The sequence below is a fragment of the Rosa rugosa genome, chromosome 2 (assembly GCF_958449725.1).
Source record: "Rosa rugosa chromosome 2, drRosRugo1.1, whole genome shotgun sequence".
In the NCBI taxonomy this organism is placed as follows: domain Eukaryota; kingdom Viridiplantae; phylum Streptophyta; class Magnoliopsida; order Rosales; family Rosaceae; genus Rosa; species Rosa rugosa.
The window spans coordinates 18,479,939-18,503,858 of NC_084821.1; the positions used below are offsets into that span (position 1 = coordinate 18,479,939).

Sequence of the window (23,920 nt, forward strand, 5' to 3'; positions counted from 1 at the left end):
TTTTAATTTTAATTATTAAATTTACTTATTTAACCCATTTCTCTTTCCAAGAATTCCTTATATGATATATCCAATTAAAAAATAAATATTTTTAATGAAAATCTCTCATTTATTTATACTCATAAAAAAGTTAAAATTTATTAAAGTTTCCTAATAAAATCATAACCTGATTTACTCCCATTTTTTAAATTTTTTCTTTCAATTTCAATGTTCTCTATTTCAATCTATGTAAAAAGATTAGTAAATTTACAACTATGATCAATGAAGAAGAGATTGATTTTTTTTTTCTTCGTGTTTTAAATTTTTACTTTCGGTGTTCAGAAAGAATATTGCAAAGATTTTGATGAAGTTAAAGGTAATGGTTTTGTGAATTGAATAACGAATTAACGATGTGGAGACAATAAAAAGAAAAAAAAATAGTAATAAATTCAAATTTGGGTGGAGAAGATAAAGATTAATATTATCCAATGATAAATTACGTAGTCTTTGTATTTAATTAATTACTTATATATTTATTTTTTTCTTACATATTTGGATTTTAGAAAATTAGTGTACTTATTAGTCATTTTGCACTTGGGTAATACAGTCTTTCAATAATTCAAATTTTTGTAGGGTGAATTAATAAAATGGTAGGGTGACAATAGCCGCACCCTTTATATTATTCTTCTCTTCTTTACGCCAAACCTTAGTCCTAACCTAAAGCACCAAATTTCTCTCCTTTACACAGATGCAGCCGCCATGAGTATTAGCCCAACTGGACAGCAGGACCTGGAACAACTGGTGAAACTCTGTGATCCACCAACAACAGAGTTAGAGGAAATCCTCATCGAGTCCACTAACGCTGCTGGTATGCTTTTGAGTACTGTTTTTTTTTTTTTTTTGAAGAATCAGTTTGTGTGAGTCTAAATGTTTTGATAACTCTATACATGAAAATTTGGAGAGACGAAGAAGATGAAGAAGAAAAAGGAAAAACACTAAATTAATGAAAAATAACTCTCTTTTTTTTTTCCTCTTTTGGTTTTTAACAATAGAATCACAAACAGGTTGCAAGGTAGAAGAACCAAAGGCTTCCGATTACACGTATTATTGTAGGATTTGCGATGAGAATTGTGATCACAGCACTGAGACGTGCCCTGACAGATCTGGGAAATTTATAACAGTTTGTAGGGTTTGTGACTGTCTCCCATGTAAAAATGAGGCTGACCACAAGGAAGACCATTATGAACGATTCTTTTTTTGTCATCTTTGTAGTACGATTGGTCAGCACTTGACTGAAATGTGCCCTGACATGGATTCCGACATGGGTGACGAGGACTGGGGTTCTGACATGGATGACGAGAACAGGGATGAGAAGGGTGATTTTCCAGAGAATACACAGAGCGCCGCTAAAGCTGCATAGAGAATGTCAATACCAACTTTAGCTAGTTCCTCGATTATTTTTGAATTTTACAATTATATCTGATTGATGTACCACAATTCTATATTAATTACATGATCAATTGTACGTCGTCGTTCTCTTCAATCCATGATCATTATTCAATTTGTAGTATATAGTCTTAGTTGATTTCCAGAACACTTGATTTCTCGATTGTTTTCTTGAACCAAACAAGAAGACTTTTTAATAAGGAATTCGTGATAAGTTTTTGGTACTTTGGTTTATGGTAAAAGCAGCATTTTGACCTTGCATCTTTACCGGTGTGAATTGTATAGACAAAGTGGATTTATTTGCATTATTACAAAAGTGTTCATCTATTGTTTCCTCTGGGAACAGCCTGCTATATATTCTTATTGCAAATTTCAGTTTTTAATATAACTTTCCTTGGGGTAAATATATACTTTTTGTAATGTATCTTGGTATTTGGACAATAGTTGAGGAGCTCCGGCGTTATTAAAGAAAGGTTATTTACATCATGTTCACGGAAGACTCTTGAGCAGCTCCTTTGAGCATGAAATCACGGACTTTGTATGTAGTTTAGGTTGTTTCTTGTATTAAGTTTGTTATAATTTTCAATTTGTATTGTATGTATAACATACATATTTTTATAATTGGAAAGAAATTGAATTAAAATGTGTATTTTTTAATATAAAAGAACAGTTTACGGATCGAGTAATTTATGGCATGCATAATGAGTCTTAAAATAGTTTTTTACTTCGTGCTTTTTGTTTATTTACAACGTGCGAACAACACGCTGTAAATTAAGGGAGGTGTATTCAATCTAGCTAGATTTTCAAATGATTTTGTATGATTTTATATAATCTGTGGATTCCTGTAGATTTCACAGAATCCATGGATTGTTTTAATTCCATATGGATTTGAACAGATTCTAATGTATTGTTTTAAAGACAGTTACAGCGTGGTCTATAAGGACATGTTTTTTCGCGCCATAGATTACATATTTTCTTGTAGTGTATTCAATTTTATAACACATTGTTCATGAAAACCTGGATCTCTGAATATATCAACAATGCAGATAATTTAATATTAAACACATCATCAACATGAATACATAGATTCTTTGATGAAATCTAACATCAAATTCTCATAAAAAATACATGAGCATAAAACAATAAATTAATGAATAAGACTAAAAGATACATCAAAACTAATTCTCCTAGACTGTTAATAGCATTAATTTTTATTACTTGAACAATTTCTCTATCAACAAACAATTTTTCACCATTTTGTGTTCAAATTGAGTGGGCTAAAAAAATTACTATGGCCACTTGTTGGAGGTGGTCGCGTTGGCGTTGGCGGGCACATAACTTGCTCTGGCGGAGTCAGTCTAGATCCTTTGTCTTTTGGGGTTATTGAAGAGGTCCACTTGTTGGCATCAGTTGCTCCATACACTAGTGAATTATTTGAAGAACTCGATCATCTTGCCTAAATTCAGCTAAAACAAATAACGATATTGACTGAAATTCTATACCGAAATGTGTTGAGAATAATTTGATGATCAAGTGACTCTATATATAGGGGTTGTTTTTTCTTTTCAAAATACTGCAGGAATTGCAATAAGACTATGAGTGCCATTTTCAAAACATCATAGGAAACTTTCTTTATCTAGAAGGGAAAAGCTTTTTGATCCATGTTACAATAGGAAAGATTAAATGAATCCATTTTCGAGTCTTAACTGAGCTCTTGTGATGATAATTTATTCCAAAAATATGGAATTAGTGGTTAATTAATCACCATCATAACTAATTATGGAATAGTTATTAGCAAGATATGCGAGTAAATTATGGTTAATCACTCGGTCAATAACTTATCTCCTTAGCAGTATAATCGTTTAAGAATTGTATCCATGAAATAAAGATATTTTTCGGTACACGACTTATAGGTGACTCCGAAGTTCGGTACATTAAGTTTCAAAACAATCATTTCGGTACATGTACTTGTAATCTCTACACACTTTTAGTACATGACATCAATAACACCGTTAACTCTATGTCATTATTCATTTTGTCCAAGGGTAGTTTAGTATTTTTCTCTCTCTCTCTCTGATTCTTCTTTCCCCCTTTTTCTTTTTCCTTCTTCTGGAATTCTTCTTCCTTTTCCCCTTCACTCTCTTTCTTCCCTCTATCTCCTCCTAGATACGTGAGCGCAACAGAGGAGGGTGCGGCTATGTATAGCCTCCGACAAAAGTTATCGACGACTTCGGGAAGATGAGAATGGCTTGATTTCAATGAAGGATATTCAAGCCTTGGTTAATTTCTCAATAGGAAATAAGACACTGAACTTGCTCAACCCCCTGCCCAGTAGACTTTCTTGTCCCACCATTTCAAAAATCAAGTTATTGCACACCACAACTGTCACAGGTTCAACTTGGCAAATGGTTCAACAATACGATTTTGCAAATAAACAGAATTGGAAATGAAGCTACTGAAGGATGGCATGTAGATATTGCAGTGAGGATGAGAAAGTCAGAATTTTACCAACATCAAAAACCAAAGATAGTTAAGTCTGCATGAGCAGAACTACGCTGTCATCATTCAACATCATTCCCAGTAATCTCGTAGTAGAAACTGGCCACAGCAATAGCAATTACAAACAAATCTTTTATTACACTTTCAATAACTTCAAATACAGATATCCACACCAGCACTTATCTAAGAACTGGAACTGGAACTAAAAGATTGATTGACAAAGGCCAAACCGTAGTTCTCGGTGTCTAATGTCTAATACACTCACGACAAACATTACATGAACCGAGCACTAATCATCTAAACCATAAACATTATAGCAGTACATAAACCATTACCTAGGATAAACACCATGCTCAGGATGTGTTGTTTGGCACAAGAGAGAGTTTGTGCTGAGCTTTTTGCATATAACAAAACCACGACCCGTCCTTCTTCTTCCCCCTTCTCCTCTGCACGTTGTCTTCTCCTTCTGTTTTTTTCTTTCTATTCTTCTTGTTTTTTTTTTTCCCTTCTCCTCTTTCTTTTCCGTCTCCTCCTCTCTTCCTTTCTCCAAAAACCCTGTCAACCACCCCCTCAAACAAAACCCACCAAAGACCAAGACTTTGTGGAATCCATTTCAATTTGGCTCCAGGTCCTTGTCTGAATTTGATCGGGGACACCCAGATTGGAAGGTCAAGCTCAATCCCGAACCCTAGATCTGTGTGACCAAGTGAAACCCCAAAGAGGACGAAATCGACATCTGGGGCCAATCGAATTCGACCCAATTGGTCGAAATTTCAAGGAAGGAGGATATTACCAAGACCCTAATTTGATTCAAACAACACCCAAAGTGGCCGAGTTGCAGAAGACGTTTGAGAGGCTTAGAGTGGCAGAGGAGGCGAAGGAGAGGCTATGCTCACAGCTCAGTGAGCTAGGCGGAGGCAATCGACCAGGCGAGTTCAGATCATGCGAGGATTCTCTCCCTCACACAACGTCTCCTCCAGTCCGCCGTCGTGAACTGCCGACATAATTCGCCTCCAAATGAGAGAGAGAGAGAGAGAGAGAGAGAAAACATGAGTTTGCTGGGTTTGAACGGGGAAGAAAGAGAGAGAGAGAGAGAACATGAGTTTGCTGGGTTTGAACGGGGAAGAAAGAGAGAGAGAGAGAGAGAGAGAGAGAGAACATGAGTTTGCTGGGTTTGAACATGTACGAAAGAGAGAGAAAACAATACTCTCTCATTTTTTTTAATTTCTCTCTTCATTAATATTATATCAATAATCTATTAGTATTGAATTAGGGAGTGACTGATTTGCCCCTCGATGTTTGACCAAAATCACATTGACTAACGTTTTATGTAACGGCATGTATATATTTTCGATCGAGATTACAAGTTCATGTACTGAAATGATTGTTTTGAAACTTAATGTACCGAACTTCGGAGTCACCTATATGTCGTGTACTGTTCTTAAAATTTTCCTTTTTTAAAAAGATATAGCAAGAATACTCGTACGTAAGTGATTACATAAGAAGATAAGAAACATGCACGTAAAATAATAAATGATCAAAACTAAAAAAAAACAGATCGACTTCCCCTACTCACTGAATATATCTCTACTACTATATATGGAGGCCCTCTTTTGGTGTCAAAGAGTTTCACCAAATTTTGAAGTACCCATAATACCCTTATATAACATAATTATCAAATTAATCCAATAAAATATAAATAGACAAAAGTGTAAATTTGAAAAGTAACGTAAGTACAACTATTCTATGTCCTAAAAAAAACACTATTTTTTTTAGTCGACCCACTTTTCATTAACCTAACAATATCACTCGCAATAAATGCGGACACCTTGCTAGTATTGTCTAATTGATCTTTTTGGTAAAAAGCTATGTTTAAATTTTAGTCTACATCAATACTATTCAACGGAATAAACCGTTACGAACACAATACTACTAACAGCCCAAACCAGGCTCAAACTCACAAAGAGAGGGAACGCGCTAGTGCAGAAAGGCTCTTTCCAGATGACCCTATACCAATAAAATCTTTACCTATCTTGTTTGTTTATTATATGATTTGTTTCTTTACGTGGATGTAATGGTCTGATTGTGCGGTTGTGGCCACTGTGTGCATCACTTAACACGATTTTATTTTTCCAATCACTTAATAAAGCGTGTAGCCCAAATTTTGATGAGTAGTACTTTACTAGGTGAATTCCGAATTAGGCCGTATGTTGGTTATGTAGTACTTATTTTTTGGGTTAATTTCATTTTACTTCTTTGACCTTTACACATTAAATCAATTGTGCCCTTGCACTTCTAATTTCATCACATGTACCATTGTACTCTCCAATTTAATCAATTTTATCCAATTATTAGTCTTTCTGTAAATTATTTTGTAAATTGAAAACGTGGTTCTATTAGACTCCCTTATATGATGATGGATTACTAATGTGGAGTGAAAAATTATATCACAAGTGACAAAAATTTCAAAATGTATTACACAACAGTTAATAAAAAAGCTAAGGATATGACAAAATCAATTGAATTAGTAAGTATAGGGGCACATGATGAAAAAAATTGCAGGGACACAAGTGATTTATAGTATAAATTTCAAAGAGGTAAAATGAATTTTAGTCTTATTTTTTTATTGAACTAATCTCCTAAAATATGTAATACTCTGAATATCATAGTTGTTAAATATAAATCAATTTCCTCAAAAAAGAAAAACAATAAACAATCAAGCAAAAACTACTAAAACATGCCAAGCTTTTGGTTTTGCATTCCTCTCTATGTTTTTTTTTTTTTTTTTTTTTTTGAGATATCCTCTCTATGTTTTGTAAGGATAAATTGACCCTTTGAAACCCTTCGTGTGGAAAGTTCTTCCCCCGTGGGAAACTATTGGATACAAAAGCACATAATTCCCATGCATGTTCTTCATATCTCTTAAGATCTTCAATTCAATGAACAGTAGCGTGAGCAATGATTCTACTTTGAGTAAACAACACCCGTATAAGCATCATTCTAAAGCATTGTTAGCCATGATAACTAATATATTAACAAGCAATTTTTTCTTTGATGTTTATATTAACAAGCAATTAGTAAACTTAATTTGGTTACGAAAACAATATTCGTTTTATGGGGATAAAATCATGAATTGTGTCACGTCCAACTTTATATTTTTGGCATTGCATGGATGAGAGGTCGTTTGGTGTGTGGCTTGCCTCTTCTTCTTATTGAATTATCTTATTATCATTACTTAATCCACGTGGCCCAGAAATTAACGAAAATGTTAAAGAAATTCTAAAACGGTTGGCACCAACTTGGGCATTGTCAATGAAACATATTAGTTGGAGTGACTCATCGACATGTAGATGTGGTGCTGAGCAATTATATAGCAATTATACAGTAATGCATTGCAATCAGGAGTCAGGACCACCATTATAATCATTCAGGCCACAATGCGCTACACCAAAAGGTATCATCATTTTGTTCATGCGCTACGCAACTAGTTAAGACAAATAATTCCACAATATATATGAGATTGAAAAATGCATGGTCGGATTGAGTTACTGTACCCTGATATATTCAAAATCTGATATTTCCCATATCACAAAATCTTAGGATTGATTTTTTAATAACTTCACCCCATGAAACAAACGAGGTGTAAGAGTAGCGATTTAAGATTTAGACCTGACTCTAGGTTGTTGGGTTTTGATTGGTTATTATTCTACACAAACGAGTATGTTACACGGTGATGCAAGTAACAAAATACTATGAGATTGAAAAATGTATCGATTCAGTGTCTATCAGATATACATGGAAAGACTTCAAAATCTTACACTTTTCCACCGAATATATGTGATAATATGATACTTTCAGTTGAAGATCTACTATATATGTCTGGATAGTAATAACTCTTTTAATTTTGAGTAATGAAGGGTAACAATATTAAGTTTGTCCTCAATCCTAACAGGCAACTATTGTGCTTTGGGTATGTAGAGGAGCAAGTTGCGAGAAAGTGTAAGGCCTTATGAGCAATTTCGGATTCGGTTGGTGCTATGTCTTTTTGGGTCTTGTGGCTATGTTTAGGAGTTACATGAAAAGGCTAATTTGCCTTTATGGTTATTAATATGACAGTTCTCTATTGATGCAAGGTCTCTATTTTTTTCGCAAGTTTGTAATTCTATCAAGGAAAATTTAAAATATAGGCATCAAACAAAATATATTACAAAACTTTTAATGGGTCAACCTCAAATATGGCAAAGTCGATAAAGGAAAACAAAAATAAACATACAATTCAGTCCAAAAACTCAAAAATTAAACAACGAACGAAGATCGTCAAACCAACTGAGATTGCGGTCAGCTGATCTCAATAGATGTGGGCAAATCTAGCTTTTTGATTAATTAATATAAGCTTAATTAGCTTACTCACATCCCTATAATGTATCATAGATTACCCAATCCTCAATCTCCTCGTGTTTTAGACTAATCACCTTCAATTTAGTCCACCCTAATCCCAAAGTCCAGCTTCGTCTCTGTGTGGTGGCGAGTGCCGACGAAGAGTAGAGTAAATTCACCTCCGTCGAAGTTAGGTGGTGGAAGTGACGTATATTCTTTTATCACTAAAAGATTAAGATTAAATTTCTAAAAGATATTATTTCATGCCGACGCGGGGCCCAATCGTTGAGAATAAACGAGAAAGACAATAGGAGAGAGAAAGTCGTGACCCACGCAACGACCTCCACTTCCACCATCACCACCGCCTGACGCTAACTCCCATCTTTTTACGTGGTCAAATTCTTACCGTCTTAACCGGTTGGGGTCCCACCATACACAATTCCCCACCTCCTCCCTTGTGTGCCCCCCGGCACCAGATCCCACGCAATAAACAAAATATATTAAACAAATTAAATATATTAAAAGATTAAAAAAATATATTAAAAAAAAGGAAATTTCTGGTTGCCGCTGCAAGAAACCAAAAAGGGCAACAACCACTCTATTCTTCTTTTACTCTCTACTTTTCAAGCCCTTTCCTTTTCACCTTTTCGTCTTCTCCTCTCCTCCCAAGTCCGAACCCATTTTTTCTATCCAATGTGATCAGAACCATTCTCTCTCTCCCTTTTCATTCTCCTTTTCTCTCTCTTTTCCCTGCGATTTTCGGTCAATGTCGCACTCGGACTTTGAGCCGGTGTTCTCCGCGGGTCAGGCCAGGCCATGGCGACCCGACGATCTTCTCAACGGGGACGGTGCGGCCAGAGCGGCGTCGTACGGCGGCGGCGTTCCGGTGTATTCGAGCGTCAATGCGATGAAGCCGGAGGGAGTCCGCGAGCACGTGAGGGAGTTCGCGGCGGCGGCGGCGGAGATGGCGGTGGAGTGCGGCAAGGGGTGTAGGGATATTGTGAGGCAGAGCTTGGGGAATCGGGACTCGTTCGTCTTCCGAAGCTTCGAGAAGGTGAAGAAGTCGTACTTTGGGAAGAGAGTGACGAAGCTGCGCGGGAAGCTGAGCTTTGTGAATGAGTATTTGCCGGAGGATAAGGAGCCGGTTCATGCTTGGTCTGTGATTCTGGTCGTCGCCGTTCTGGCTTTTGCAGGTGAGTGACTCTGTGTTGTTTCGTTGTTCATAAAATGTAGGAGGAGAATTGATCTTTTTCCTATTGTTCATAGATTGTGCTCTGTTTGGTTGCTGAGAATTTATGATCATGTATAGTTTTTTTTTTAATCAGTTATGCTTGGATGTTTGGTTGATTTGGGAATTTTAAGATATAATTACTTCGCCGGAAAATATTCACCGGAAATTATTTGCCGGAAAGTATTTGATATGTTTCCGAAGGTTTTGTTCTGTCTGGTTGATGCGAAAACGAAGGAAAGTAAAGTTGGACTTTTATTCTTTATAGGATATTGTGGAAATCCTGGAAAAGTTGTAGATGGAATAAATATTGACTCACTGTACTGGAAAGTTACTATTGGTAACATTCAATTCTAGCAGAGGAATTTTGATCATAACAGTTGAAACTTGAAATGTCATTTTTCACTTTTTATATTTGTTGGATTGTTTTTGTTCTGGTATGCATGTGAATGTGAGTTGTACACTGATTGAGAATTTGCTGAGGGTCTGAGATTGACCTCTAGAGTTTAGCAAAGGGCATTATGTATAGGAATTTAGAGTATATGTGCCTGTTAGTCTGATGATTCAGGGGGTCCTTCTCTTTTCTTCTCCTTTGGTTGTTGAGGTCTTTTATTGTGTGCATCTTGCTGACATGACTTAAAAATTTCCAGCATTGATTCTGAATATGGAAACTACTCCTACCACTCCAGAGGTAGTGAAGAAGGTATACATACATCCTGCTAGTGCTGCCCGCGTAATGCTTCCAGATGGTAGATACATTGCATATAAGGAGCAAGGAGTTCCAGCTGACAGAGCTAGATTCTCAATTATTTCTCCACATTCTTTTCTTTCCTCCAGGCTTGCAGGTATGATGTTCTTTATGGTTAAACGGCCTAAACCAACTGACAATGTATCTGCTTCACTATTCCTTTTCTTTTATGTTGGCATGCATTTTCTTGATTTTGTATCTTGCTTTTCAAAATTAGGAATACCGGGACTTAAGGCTTCACTGTTGGAAGAGTTTGGCGTTCACTTATTGACATATGATCTTCCTGGATTTGGAGAGAGTGATCCTCATCCCAACAGGAACCTTGAAACTTCAGCAATGGATATGTTGCTCTTAGCTGATGCTGTTGGTGTTAATGACAAGTTTTGGGTTGTTGGATACTCGAGTGGAAGCATGCATGCTTGGGCAGCACTCAGATACATTCCTGATAGACTTGCAGGTATGATGTCTCTTACACTTGTATGATATCTCCATGTGAAAGGTTCTACCATGTACTGCAAAGATTTCCAGAAGTGAAACAGATACGATATTTCCAAAAGAATGTTTGTTCTGCTATTAAAGTACTATATGTTATGGTACATTGTGGTAATAATAATCACCTCTGCTATTCCCTGTAGTTTCTGATTTTCCTGTAATAAGTTACCTGAAAAATCTTTTTCATGGGTTAGTCTTTGCCAGATTCCATAACCAACATGAACATGTTATTGTCATTATAGATGACAAGTCTTTAATGAGGCCTGATAGGATATGTTTATTAAGGTTGTAGATGAGTTCAACAACATTTTCTATTAGTTTTTACCTTCTTTTTTTTTTCCTGGTGACTTTGTGATGTTTCTTTTTTACTGATAAAATTTTCTTTGGAGGAAATTATGATCTCTGCTGTATTATTTCCAGTAGTACTATCTTTTCATGATCCTTACTTATCTAACTTGCAGGTGCTGCCATGTTGGCTCCAATGGTTAATCCATACGATTCAATCATGAACAGGGAAGAGAGACGTAGAACCTGGAAAAGGTGGACAGGAAGAAGGCAACTTTTGTACTTTTTAGCTAGGAGATTTCCCAGATTTCTTTCTTTCTTCTACCAGCGGAGCTTCTTATCTGGAAAGCATGGACAAATCGACAAATGGCTGTCTTTGTCACTGGGGAAGAGGGTGAGAGTCATTTTCGTTATTTTGTTTGTAGGTGTAAATATTTGCAAATTTGACACCTAAAGTTTCGAGTATTACAATTATGCTAACTTTTTATTATAGTTAACAATGTGTGTGAATTGTGAATTGAGAATATGATCTTGGAGTCTTCTATCGTAAATTTGCAATAATGCAGAAAGAATTTCATAGTTGATCAGATGCCATGATATAGTATCATTTTAAAAATGTACTGAGACATCTTCTTTAGCTGTGTATTCCTATCCTTTAAAATTATCTTTCTAGTGATTCACCTGGGATACAGTTTCTTGTTAGTAGTGTGTGGTTCTGTCATTGTACTTTTATGATTTGGATCATTTTCTGTATGTTTTACATTTAGGGTTTGCCATGATGATGCTTCAATCTGAGAATCTGTTGTTGACATGTACCAGGATAAGGCTTTAATAGAGAGTCCAATCTATGAAGAATTCTGGCAAAGGGATGTTGAAGAGTCAATTAGGCAGGGAAGTGCAAAACCTTTTGTGGAGGAAGCTGTTTTGCAGGTATCGAATTGGGGTTTCAGCCTTGCAGACCTCAAATTGCAGAAGAAGCAACAAAGAAAAGGAATGATCAGTTGGCTCAAGTCTGTGCTCAGTGCAGCTCAGGAGGAATATATCGGCTTCCTTGGACCAATACACATATGGCAGGTCAGAAGCTTCTTTATCTTACTACATATTTGTTTCAGCCAATCAATAATCTACTGCTTATATACTTGCAATATTTTCCTGAAAGACCACGTTACATGTTTAGTAGATAATAACAAGATCAATGATTAGACGGGGTAGTGCTGTCTAAAAATATGGATGGAATACGATAACATGTTAAAAGCAGATTGCTGGTGGTTGTTGTTTTCTTATAACCATAATGAATCTGAACCCAGTAAATGCCTTCAGTATAATCTTTCTGCAAGTAAACTTACTTGAGATCGCTTTACTGACAGGGGATGGATGATAAGGTGGCGCCACCATCAATGACTGATTTCGTGCACAGGATTTTACCAGGAGCTGCTGTACATAAGCTCCCCTATGAGGGCCATTTCACCTACATCTACTTTTGTGATGAATGCCATAGACAGATATTCACTACACTTTTTGGAACACCACAAGGGCCAATCAACATTGCCACAGAAGTGGATCAAAGTCCTCTCCAAGTTCATGCCGAAGAACAGGAGGAGATAACACTTGGTGATTCGGTTCTGGCACGAGCTGAGACATGATTATCTAGTTAGTGCAGAGAGGAACATGTATATACCATAGGGTGCTCCGTCACACATAGAGAGTTAACAAAAAGGAAAAAAATGAAGAAAAATAGTATGAACGAACAACTTCAACATCGTAATGGTCTCTGGTTTTAATTTTTGCGCTGTTCTAGTTGGGATTCCCAGGTGGAGTATGATATATAGCTGTTGGAGCAAGTGTTGGCCAGAAAAGAATATATAGAAAGATATCATAATCGTTCTGAGTTTTTTTTTTTGAATAGGATTTGATGTTATTAGATATCAAAGCCATGAAAACAGGCCAGAGTCTAACATGCACTTACATAAGAATCTGGTAAATCGGATAAAACCTATCTAAGCCAATACTAAACTCATTAAAGTCTAAGGGACGCTCGTCGGAAAGCAAGCCTAAGACGAGTAAGAACAAACTCGCTATTCTAAGGAAACATCATTCATCTAGTCTAATTTGCCAGCACGCCAATGTGGTACAAATAACAGCTAGAAACATCTTAGAACAACTCATAGAGATTACTCCAACTCTAGACGGCTTGTAAACCGGATGTCTAATAGCAGAGACTTAAGAAAATACTGGCTCCGCCCCCTTAGGGTTGGAGCCAGCACCCTCCTTAGCCTCATCAAGAGCCAACAACCTCGGCAACAGGTTGGTCTTGCTCTGCTTGTCCAACGCCATTGTAGCAAACTCAACCAGCCCAAACTTGAGCTCAAGACTAGGCCTGAAGGCCCAAACATCCCTCAGACCAAGTTTGAGCCCATGCCCACTGGCCCAAGCCCAAACCCGATCCAGAGGGAACGAGAACCTGATCCTCTGCCTCCAGCCAGCCTTTGTCGCCGCCAGGCCATCCGGCAGCCGGCTGTTCCACCCATTCATCAAGCGTTGACCACCCTGGCCAAGTCGTCCGGCAGAAGACCCACATCTGCCCTCAATTTCAACCAATATGCGATCGATCCGTGCGTTGAAGATCATACAGATCAGACTGTCATACACCCAGCCACGACGTTGCACGCCAAGCGTCGTTCGCATCTGCATCTCCGGTATCGTTCCGGGCCACCACAAGACTCGCAGCTAGTCCTCGCCGTAGATCACCAGAGTAAATCCAACCCCGATGAAAATCCACCAGATCGAACCCAACCCCGACTCCGACGTTGCCTGCATCAATGCCATCCACCAGTGCAAACACCAACACCTGCTCTGCAGGAGAGCAACTAATAGGCCAGTTCCACCATCGAAGACCCAATTACGCTGCCCAGTCAGACGCCAGAGCAGCCACATCAACACTGTCCTCCAAAGGCTGCCTCGCCATCCCTCACACCGAGGATGAAGGCAGTTAGTGGTGAAGCACGTTCGTCGAGGCGAACACAGATGCGGAGATGACGGAGATCTCCATAGAAGCAGCTCATTGAAGGCGGCGGCGCTAGGGTTCCGAGTGAACTCGCTCTCCCTCTCGACTCTCATCTCTATGAGCTTCTCCATTATAATGGTTAAACTTAAAATGTCAAAAATGTTTCTGAGTTTCTGACTGTTCGTGCAATTTACAAAATTTCTGTTTATTTGTTGGCGCCGCAGCAACATAATTAACAAGCGCGTGAATCTTTAGTGATGTGTAGCTTGAGGTTAAATTTACCGGAGCAATTTTTTTTTTTTTTTTTTCAAATAGTTTCAGAGTGGTTCTATTCATATCTCTTTATTTAGTTTGTTGATAAATAATTTTTTTTTTCTTCCTTTAGTTTGTAAAAGGGAGAAGAGAATTTTTAAGAGGACTTTTACAAACAATAGAGCACTTGTCGAGGTATGAATACAAGCTCAATTATTTTCTCCATTTTAAATATACGTCTCAATTGTTTTATAAAAAGAAATCAAGTAATGTAGAGACTCGATCAGTAATGTATTGTCGAATAAAAAAAACCAATTAAACTCGCAACACTGTCTTTTGCGTCCTATGTCATGTTGACATCATCATTGCATCAATTGATGGGTTCTCCACTTCTCCTAGTAATAGAAACAAAGCAAAATTTAGGATTTGGTTCCCATAACTTCCAGGGTAAAATATTTTGTCCGTTCAAATATATGTGTTTCACCGTAAAAACTACGAGATGTTTTGCACTAAAAAAAAATTCTTCTAAAATCCATGCATGCATGTAACATCTAAAATTGCATCTCCCTAAATTCCACTTGACAAGTCATTACCCTTTGAAAGCTCAAAAGATCTCTGCAGTACTCCTCTTCCTTCTCTAACATACTTGTATAAATTGTCATCTTATTCAAATGACAACCATTCAATAACATGTATTTTACTACTTTCATTTCAAATTGTAGACCCTTGAATCCTCTTATGGAGATAGTCTTGAGGTGTGATGACAAACAGTTGGGCACAAGCTCCGGTGGAGTCCATTGGAGTTCTGGATAATCTTTCTCGCCTCCGGTTCTCTGAGCATAAAATAAGAGTTCCTGAAATAAGAATCCACAATATGTGGTACACGTACAACTTACATCTTCCAAGACAAGATCTAGATCTTCCAGATTGGGTGTTCTGTGGAGCAGAGCTGCTAGAAATTCCCAGCTACTACAATTACGAAGAACCAGCTTCAATTGGTTCAAATTACCAAAAACAGGGAGATTTGAAGCCTGCAGGGGGAAATAGTGAAAGTATTAAACATACAGCCATCCAGAAGTTAGAAGCATACTAATTAATATTGCAATTCCAAATCATAAATTACCAGTGGCATAGACAACACAAATAAACAGGTTTATGAAGAAAATAATAGTTGGGATATACTTAAGTTACCTCGAAAGGATGATCCGAAAGAGAGAGGCATTTAACATTAGATATTCCAGTAAGAAGCTGAAATGCAAGGTCTGGAAAGGAAGACCATTCTTCAGCGAGGGATTTGAAAGCAATACTGGCATTGACTACGGATTTTGGGTTCTCTAAAATATAATTTGACAAAGGAATCTGTACAAGATCAAGGTTTTCAAGCTTTGGGGCATCGACACAAAAATGGTTCTGTTTTAGGGTTCCACCATAATCACGTTCCATTTCGTAGTTTCTCCTTTCCTCCCGTTCCATACTTAATTTCAACGTCTTCAGTTCTGGGGTAGAGACTTTGAGATTGAAATTGCTATAGAAATTGTAAGAGTACCTCATCTGTACGTGTATGCTCAAATCTTCGACCACAGGGAAGTAAGAAAGAAGTTTTCCCAGTTTATCATCAGGATCTATAAGTGTGACATGCAAGACTTTGAGACTTGGGAAACACCCTTTTGTAGGAGGATCAGGAATAGCTATATCTTCTATCCACAGTTTCAAAACCTTGAGGGTTTTGCACCAGAAAATACTTTTAGGTAGGCGACAAAGATACCCACTAGCAACATAAAAAATTCTAAGATCAAGTTCAACAACATTGCGCCAGACGGCAACAGAAACCCAATCGTCAACATGAGAAAAATCACCTTCCCAGCTGGCAGAGGCATATCTAAGACGAAATTTTCCAATGTCCAGTGAAACAAGACGGAGAAATACAAATTCAACAAATCTCTCAAAAAGGTACTTTTGCCCATCGGGCCGATCTCTATATAAGTCGAAGTCTAGATGGCGAACAAAAGTCCACAACTTGTTCCATCTTTTAGACAAAACAGTTGTCCTTACGGCAGTTATTGTTGGAAGAAAAGAAAGTATGTGACAAATAAGGTCATCCGGTAACTCACTAATCCTATCCCTATCTTCACCTTCCTCACGAATCAGGGATCGATATCGTGGGTAGTTGATCGGAACGGTAACCGGGTGTGGAGCTCGAACCGCAATCGGAATACATGGTGAGGCGCATATGGGGGCATGAGATGTAGAGAGAGGTTCTGGGTACTGGTGAGAGTACTGGAGTTGTGGCCGGTCGTAACGAGGAAGCCATGGATATGGATATTGCTGCAGCTGAAATTGATGATGATATAGAGGGGCCGATGGTCTTTCATATTGGGTAACGTTGGTTTCAGGGTTCCAGAAATATAGCCAACCTGTGGAAGGATCAATCAAACCCTTCCATGGTCTGGGAAGCGTAGGGTCATAACGCCCAACCCATATGATCGACGGCGGCCCTGTAAAAGAAAACGGTTCAACCATCGTTGGCTCTGAGACTTGGTACGAACTGATGGGATCAGAACACAGCAGAAGAAAAAAGGCCGACGCTCTAGGTTTGCTAGCGACCGTTTATTAAGCAAAGCTTTATAGCTAGGGCAAACTGTGGAACCGTGGGGAAGACGTCAAGTCCCCATGACCCTTATGGGCTGGGCCACAAAGACAATGCTTAGCCGACTTTTGGCCTTTTAGCTCTACAGAAATCATAGCGTCAGCACACATGTGGGACTCCGCTCGTTGCCCCACATACGGCCCCACGCTTAGGTTAGTTGTGAACCCAGTTATCTACCAGTAAGAGCAAGTTCACCCGTTGGGTCACCGGGTCACCTACTATTCACTGTTTTTTAGTGTATATTTTCATTCTCTGGGTCACGAAATACATTGTGCTCGTGACCCAGGGCACGAAATACACTGTGCAGGTCACCATGGTGACCCAGAACACTGTACTGGGTGACCCAGAGCACGAAATACACTGTGCTCGTGACCCAGGGCACGAAATTAACACTAAAAAGTAGTGAATAGTGGGTGACCTGGTGACCCAACGGGTGAACTTGCCCTAAGAGGCGTAATTGTACGCTGGAGCTCGAACTTAGGAGGGGTTTCCACTCAAGCCAAATTCTGTCAACTCTTAATGGCACAGCTAAAATACCCTTTAGGAGTGAAATCTACACACAAAACTTGGAACATCAATGCTCTAAAAGAGTACATCATCAGTTTGAATTTGAAAAATATAAACTCTCATTCATAAAAAGGGCAATATGACCCGCAAAACCTTCCTAAATTTTAAGCTCATAATATAGACATCGACAACTTAATTCTCAGAGTTCGAATACGATAGCCTGAAATGTTTTTGTTAAGTCGCACACTACATTGTCTGCAATGATGATAAACCATGCATGGTAGATATCAGCTGTCTTAAATTTTAGTGCATCTTCTTTGCTTTCCTTAAAGAAAAAGGTTTCACCAGAAATGTGAGCTCTGCTCCTCTCTATATGATTCTTATTGCATTTCTTGTACGTTTGGTACCATTTTGTGTCCGTGAGAGGGGTAACCAAAAGAAAACAAACAAAAGATACCATTTGTTACGCGAAATTAATCATGGAGTACGACGATTGTCCGTTACCCTATATCTTGCTCATTAAACATGACACTCCAATTGGCTTTAAATATCTGATTGTACTCCTGATTAAATAGACAAAGAAAAACTTTGCAACTGGCCACAACCCAGTTTTCTTCTTTCTTTCTTTTTTTTTGGCAATTTCTTTCCTTCTTTCTTTTTCGTTTATGAAATTTTGTAGTGAGATTGCGCGCAATAGGAGAGGGAGAGAAGATGAACGATGTAATTCGTAGAATTAATAGAACTCTTAACCGATTGGACCATTGACTGGAACAGATATGATTGACCATAGACTACAAGCTAAGAGTTCACCTATAAATCAACCATGCTAATGCTAAAGCATAAAATAAGGTCATAATCTAAGTATATGTCTAAATTCTAATCTTTACCAAAATGAACATCTAATCGACAATTGCAATTCATCTAAAAAAAAAAAAAAATCTGACAATTGCATCAATCATTAGTAAAATGGTTTTTAGTTTATTACTGATAAAAAGATGATTTAGTTTAATCCCATGATAAAAAGATCAGGCTCAGACAACCAGTTGATTACGCTCAGAAAGCATTATTATCAGTACCAATCATTTTAGCCATCTAGATGTTACAGAAAATAGAAAGAGTCATGGATATTAGAAAGAAATTCGTAAACATATACACATGGTACATAGGAATCAAAACAGCACTATTTATCTTTGGTTTAATATTTTTACCCTGATCAATAGGGAAGGGGAAAGTTGAACTTGGGATCTCTACCAGCACACCACGTTGAGAAAACAACACTTCAGTTAATAGTTAACTATACTGCATCAATTTATTACTATACTGCATTTATGAAATGATGATATGGCCTCAAACTGTAATTTAATTAATCATAAGAGTTTTGGAAATTAAAAATATTCGTGAAAAAATGTACAAAGAAAGTGGTAGAAGCAATAAGGTTGATAGAAGAAATAAATTATATAAGGGTCTTTCTAAATGTACCCGACTAATTATTTATATCTAATAATATTTAATTAAATTCAACTAAATTTTCTAAAATACCCTCATCTTGTACCCAACAACATCTTATTCCCTTTCTTTTCTCAAGAGTTAAACAGTTTTACTAGACCTCGTCTTAAATAAGAGAAAAATTAAACTAAAGAAGAAGATGAAAGACCATGCTTCGGCAGCAATATTTTCCTATGATTTAACTGTTCTTTTCTTTTTCTGTTTTTTAAATGGTACAACAGAGACCTCCATCGGATCATGATCATCACCCATCAAGGGTCCTCGACCACTATTTTGCGAACATCCCTTGTGTTAATTAAGGAAGAGAAATCATAATCTTTTCCCATTTATGTTGAGGTAGAAGAAGTTGCAGCCGATGACCGAGTTGTGTTCACTCCAGCAGTTGTAAGGCCATCAACTGGGCTATCAGTTTGGGGCATAGAATATTAGATTGCAGTAGTACATAGAAGAAGAAACTAAGAGTACTTCATCCCCAGACAAAACAACCTCGAACTTGATGTTGTACTAATAAAACTCCAACTCTTGAATTCCCACTACAAAAATTCCCTGCAAAATCAAACCTCACTGCACCCTCTTATCAAACCCCAATTTCCAGTTCGCCACATCAAAACTTTAATCCCACCAATGGACAACAATGCCAACAACTACAACAACTGCAACACCACCACTGCCATTACCACCCATCAAGTCCAGTCCGCCACCTACTCTTCCAACCAGGCCTCGCCGCCTCCTTCGCCGTCCTCCGTCGTGGCACCGCCGTTCCATTACCTCCTCCAGGCCTAGCAGCACCTCCTCCAGACGACTTGACTCTGTGCTAAGGATAAACTGATAAAGATATTGGAAAGATTTTTTGTGTGTCAGTGTTTAGCAATGGGGGCATAATGGGAAACTAGTCAAATTTGTTTTATATATTTTTAATTTAAATAGGTTGCTGAGTGTACATAGATTTTTGCTGGGTACATTTAGAAACACCCTTATATAATGGGGGAGTATTACCAAGACAGACACAACTTCAGACCGTACAACATTACTGAGACCGGGAACTGCTTTATCTACATCTCTATAGCTCAAATTTCTCACTAACATTATAAGCATAACCATTAATAACAGCTCAACATTTCTCAGTAACTTCATGATTAACTTGGAAGCAGGTATGATTCCACTCATCTCAAATGACTAGTCAAGGCATAACTGAATATTTTATAAATATTTTGCCCATTCAGATATATAAATGCCACAATATGTAAGCAACTATTCACATAGTTAAAAGAATCTAAACAAATAAAACAATTGAATGATACAGATAATAGATATATCCAGTTTCAACAAACAAAGTGCTTTTACAAATTTTGTCCTTCCAAAACCAAGAACTGAACTCAAATCTTGATTTAACATCACATCTTGATAAACTTAACTTGACAACTCATTACCCTATGAAACGTCAAAAACTACTCCTTGTACATCTCCTCAGCTTCAGTATACAGAAACCCAGCTGTATAAAGTGTCAATTTATTCAAAACATAACCTTTGCTTAACAAATACTTTGCCACTCCCATCTCAAACTTCCGTCCCTTGAATCCTTTAATTGTGATGGTCTGTAGGTGTGACAACAAACAAATAGGCACAGTCCTGGGTGGATTCCATGAAAGCTCTGAATATTCAATATCACATTTGGTTTTCTGGCAAGAAAAGATGGATTAAATGTTCAGAGTCCAATCTTGGAATTGCACTTTACCATAACTAAGCACAAGTATAATGACATCTTATTTATACAAAACAAAATAAAAAGAAGAAGAAGAAATTTCACTTACATCTTCCAGAACAATATCTTCCAATTTGGGGGCTCTGGAGAGAAGCTCTGCCAGCACTTCCCAGTAATTGCGTTCATGAAGAAGCAGATCCAATTTTTTCAAATTAATAAAAACAGGTAGATACGAAACCTATAGGAATAATACATGTATCAATAAAATAACTCAACCATTATCAAAATTATAAATTTCCTTACCCATAACAAACTGTTTCCATCATAATTTCCCAAAGAACAACAATATGACTGATAAAAACAGGGAATAATAAGAACAATAGACAGGAATATTAAGAGATGCAGGCGGCGTGTATTTACTATGCATGTAAAATGGATTGATATATTAGTTCTGTGTTCTTTTCTTTTTTCCATATTAGTGATATAACCATTCTAGAACTATTATTATCTCAAGGCCAAACTAAAACCTAATCAGTAATTACCAACAAATTTCTTTCATTCACTCCTTTAATCTATCCAGCATAGAAAGATTGATAATGATTTCTCTTATCCTATATTATCTTGTGCAATAGAATAGAAGTTATGATAATACTTACTTCAAAATAATGAGTTGAAAGAAACAGATATTTGACATTGGAGATTCCAGCCAGGAGCGCAATTGCACAAGTTGAAAAGGATACATATTCAGATGCAGAAATGGCATTGAAAGAGATACTAGCACTGACTAGAGATTTCGAATTCTCCAAATTATAATCTGACAAAGAAACCCTCTCGAGCACAAGCTTTTCAAGATTTGGAGTATTAATATGAACATCGTTCTCATCAAGTTCATAAGAAGTACCTACCAAACATATCCTCAATGACTTCAGTTTAGGTGCAGAGACATCGAAAACATACTTTATGTCATTGGCCACCCCATCAATGATCATATCTTCAACAGCAGGGCAACGAGAGAAAAGCATTTCCGGTAAGTTTGAATCAGGATATTCAAATGTTACATGAAGGAACTTGAGATTGGGGAAACACCCTGATGGAGGAAAATCACTAGGAATAGTATTACAACGGAGTTCAAGTCTCAGGGCCCTCAATGTCTTGCATTTAAAAACACTACGAGGAATCGCAAATTCCTTGTCTGCACATGTGAAGTATATATAAAGTTCTACAACATTGCGCCTAACCGCAGTGCAAATCCAATCTTCAACACAATCCGCGTCAGACAAATACCGAATTCTAAGTTGGAATTCTAAGTTGTATGTCTGATGAGTTGCGAAAGAAAAGTACACGATTAACAAACTTGGTAAAATGACTACAGTCATACAGTACTGGTGAACTTTCTCTGTCATCGTCGAAGTCTAGACTGGTGACAGAAGTCCACATGTCGTTCCATCTCTTAGACAAAACAGTAGTCCTCACAGCCTCTATTGTCGGAATGAAGGAGAGTATGTGACAAACAAGTGCTTTTGGTAATTCACTGATCCTATCTTCGCGCACTCTTGCTCCACGTTTCAACATCGAATTCATTTCTCTACCCTAATTCAAGGTCAAATTGAAAGCACTGATGTAAGTCCAAAGAAGCTATTGTTCCTACAAAATCTAAAACTGTGTATAAAAAATTTTGATCAGAAGAGGAAAGGGGAAACACTTACCCGTGATCAGTGAAATTTTCCAGGTTTCAACCTCCGGTAGAACCCTATCAATTGGATTTATGTTGCAGAAAGGTGAAATTAGATGAAAATAGTTGTGTCTTCAGAAGGGATCAAGGCCGGTCCTCCAAAGCTGATGATTATGGCAGAACAACATGAGGCAACTACATAGCCATTTTATAACCAACTCAGATACAAAGTACAGATTTGACTCTCGGACTACTGAGAACTTAAATGATATAGTGAAACGGCAACCTACCTTGAAAATTGGTCAATAAAAAGAATAATAACCTTGAGAAATGGAAAGCTAATTAATAGCCTTTAAACATTGAAAGAATAAAACTAATGCTAGAGTCACCGAATGGAAGATTAACAGTCAAATGCAGACTAGGAGATGAGAGACTGTGAATGAAAAAGGAACTAATGGAGCCGAAAAACGGCTGGTAGTAAGTGAGTAGATCTATTCGTATTTCATGCCATCTTTGCTATTGTTGCCTGATTTAACGATTAATATTAGCGCGTTAGTTCCAGCAGTACAGTAAGTCCAGTCTGGAGTGGAGTGTCCATACTAGGATAGCTAGGGACTAGGGTTTGGGCCTTTGTGGGCAGCCGACCGTCAAATATGTTAGGGTTGCAGCAATAACTGTAATCGTTACAATTTCACCAATAAATGCAATCTCTATTTATATCCAAAAAAATGAAAGGACAAAATACTGTTTACTCCCTATACTTATAGGGAGTCGACGTTTCAGTCCCTGACATTTTGATTTCACCTAGAAACTCCCTATACTCTTCAATTTCACACGAAAGGTCCATGCCGTCAATTCTCCTTCAAAAATTCTGTTATCTTGCTGACGCGACACTCCTTTCACAATGAAATGACTATTATACCCTCAGTTACTTTTTTCTTTTTTTTTTCTTTTTCTTTTCTGTTTTTACCTCTTCTTCCCGCTCTCTCTCTCTTCCCTTAACCATTGTCGTTGTCAACGACCACCCACCACCACCATCCCAACCCTCATTCCTCTCCTAACGTAGGCCTCCCTCCTTTCCTTATTCGACACCCCAATGCCCTCACTCACCCCCAGCCAGCGCTTCTGCCCCACCCCTCATCTACAATTTTCAATACCTCCTCAGATCCGCCCACATATCGGCAGTTTTTGGGGTCCGAATCGAGAAGGGTTTCGGCGGTGGGAGCGGCGATAACCAAGAGCTGTCGCGTCGAGGCCGCCATGAGCTCCTATGAGTTAATGACTTCCGGGTCAAATTGGAGGGGCTTGGGGTCGGACCAGAGCGATCTGGGCTCGGACAGGTGGCGTGGTGGGTGGGGGTGGGCTCGGATAGCTGCCCAGCTGGGAGAAGTCGTCGTCGTGGTTGAAGAGATTGGAAGAAACGCATCCCATGGTGTTGCGTAGAAGAAGAGGAGGATCCGAGCCCGCCGCAATTTCCGAAACACCGTCGCCACTCGCCAAGAAGCCTCCCACACCTTCTACTCCTGATCCAGGCCTGAAAAAGCATCTTGTTGTGTTCTCTAAGGTGGTGCTCTGT

General features: G+C 38.0%; 4 protein-coding genes across 4 annotated transcripts; 2 read left to right on the plus strand and 2 right to left on the minus strand.

Moving 5' to 3' along the window:
• Positions 1-731: 731 nt before the first annotated feature.
• Positions 732-1,539, plus strand: LOC133729972 (uncharacterized). Its single transcript, XM_062157595.1, has 2 exons — positions 732-847; positions 1,044-1,539. The coding sequence occupies exons 1-2, from the start codon at positions 739-741 to the stop codon at positions 1,397-1,399; spliced, it is 465 nt and encodes a 154-aa protein (XP_062013579.1). The 5' UTR covers positions 732-738; the 3' UTR covers positions 1,400-1,539.
• Positions 1,540-8,896: 7,357 nt separating this feature from the next.
• Positions 8,897-12,835, plus strand: LOC133733078 (uncharacterized). Its single transcript, XM_062160687.1, has 6 exons — positions 8,897-9,494; positions 10,180-10,374; positions 10,495-10,734; positions 11,231-11,448; positions 11,874-12,128; positions 12,422-12,835. Exons 1-6 carry the CDS (start codon positions 9,068-9,070, stop codon positions 12,695-12,697), a joined length of 1,611 nt encoding a protein of 536 aa, XP_062016671.1. The 5' UTR covers positions 8,897-9,067; the 3' UTR covers positions 12,698-12,835.
• A 2,026-nt stretch (positions 12,836-14,861) lies between these two features.
• On the minus strand, positions 14,862-16,830 carry LOC133730480 (F-box/FBD/LRR-repeat protein At5g56420-like). Its single transcript, XM_062158061.1, has 3 exons — positions 15,502-16,830; positions 15,207-15,341; positions 14,862-15,164 (listed from the first exon to the last, which is right to left on the minus strand). Exons 1-3 carry the CDS (start codon positions 16,828-16,830, stop codon positions 14,862-14,864), a joined length of 1,767 nt encoding a protein of 588 aa, XP_062014045.1.
• Positions 16,831-21,199: 4,369 nt separating this feature from the next.
• LOC133730481 (putative F-box/FBD/LRR-repeat protein At1g78760) lies at positions 21,200-22,253 on the minus strand. The gene is made up of 3 exons (XM_062158062.1): positions 22,043-22,253; positions 21,329-21,864; positions 21,200-21,244 (listed from the first exon to the last, which is right to left on the minus strand). The coding sequence occupies exons 1-3, from the start codon at positions 22,251-22,253 to the stop codon at positions 21,200-21,202; spliced, it is 792 nt and encodes a 263-aa protein (XP_062014046.1).
• Between the last annotated feature and the right edge of the window lie 1,667 nt (positions 22,254-23,920).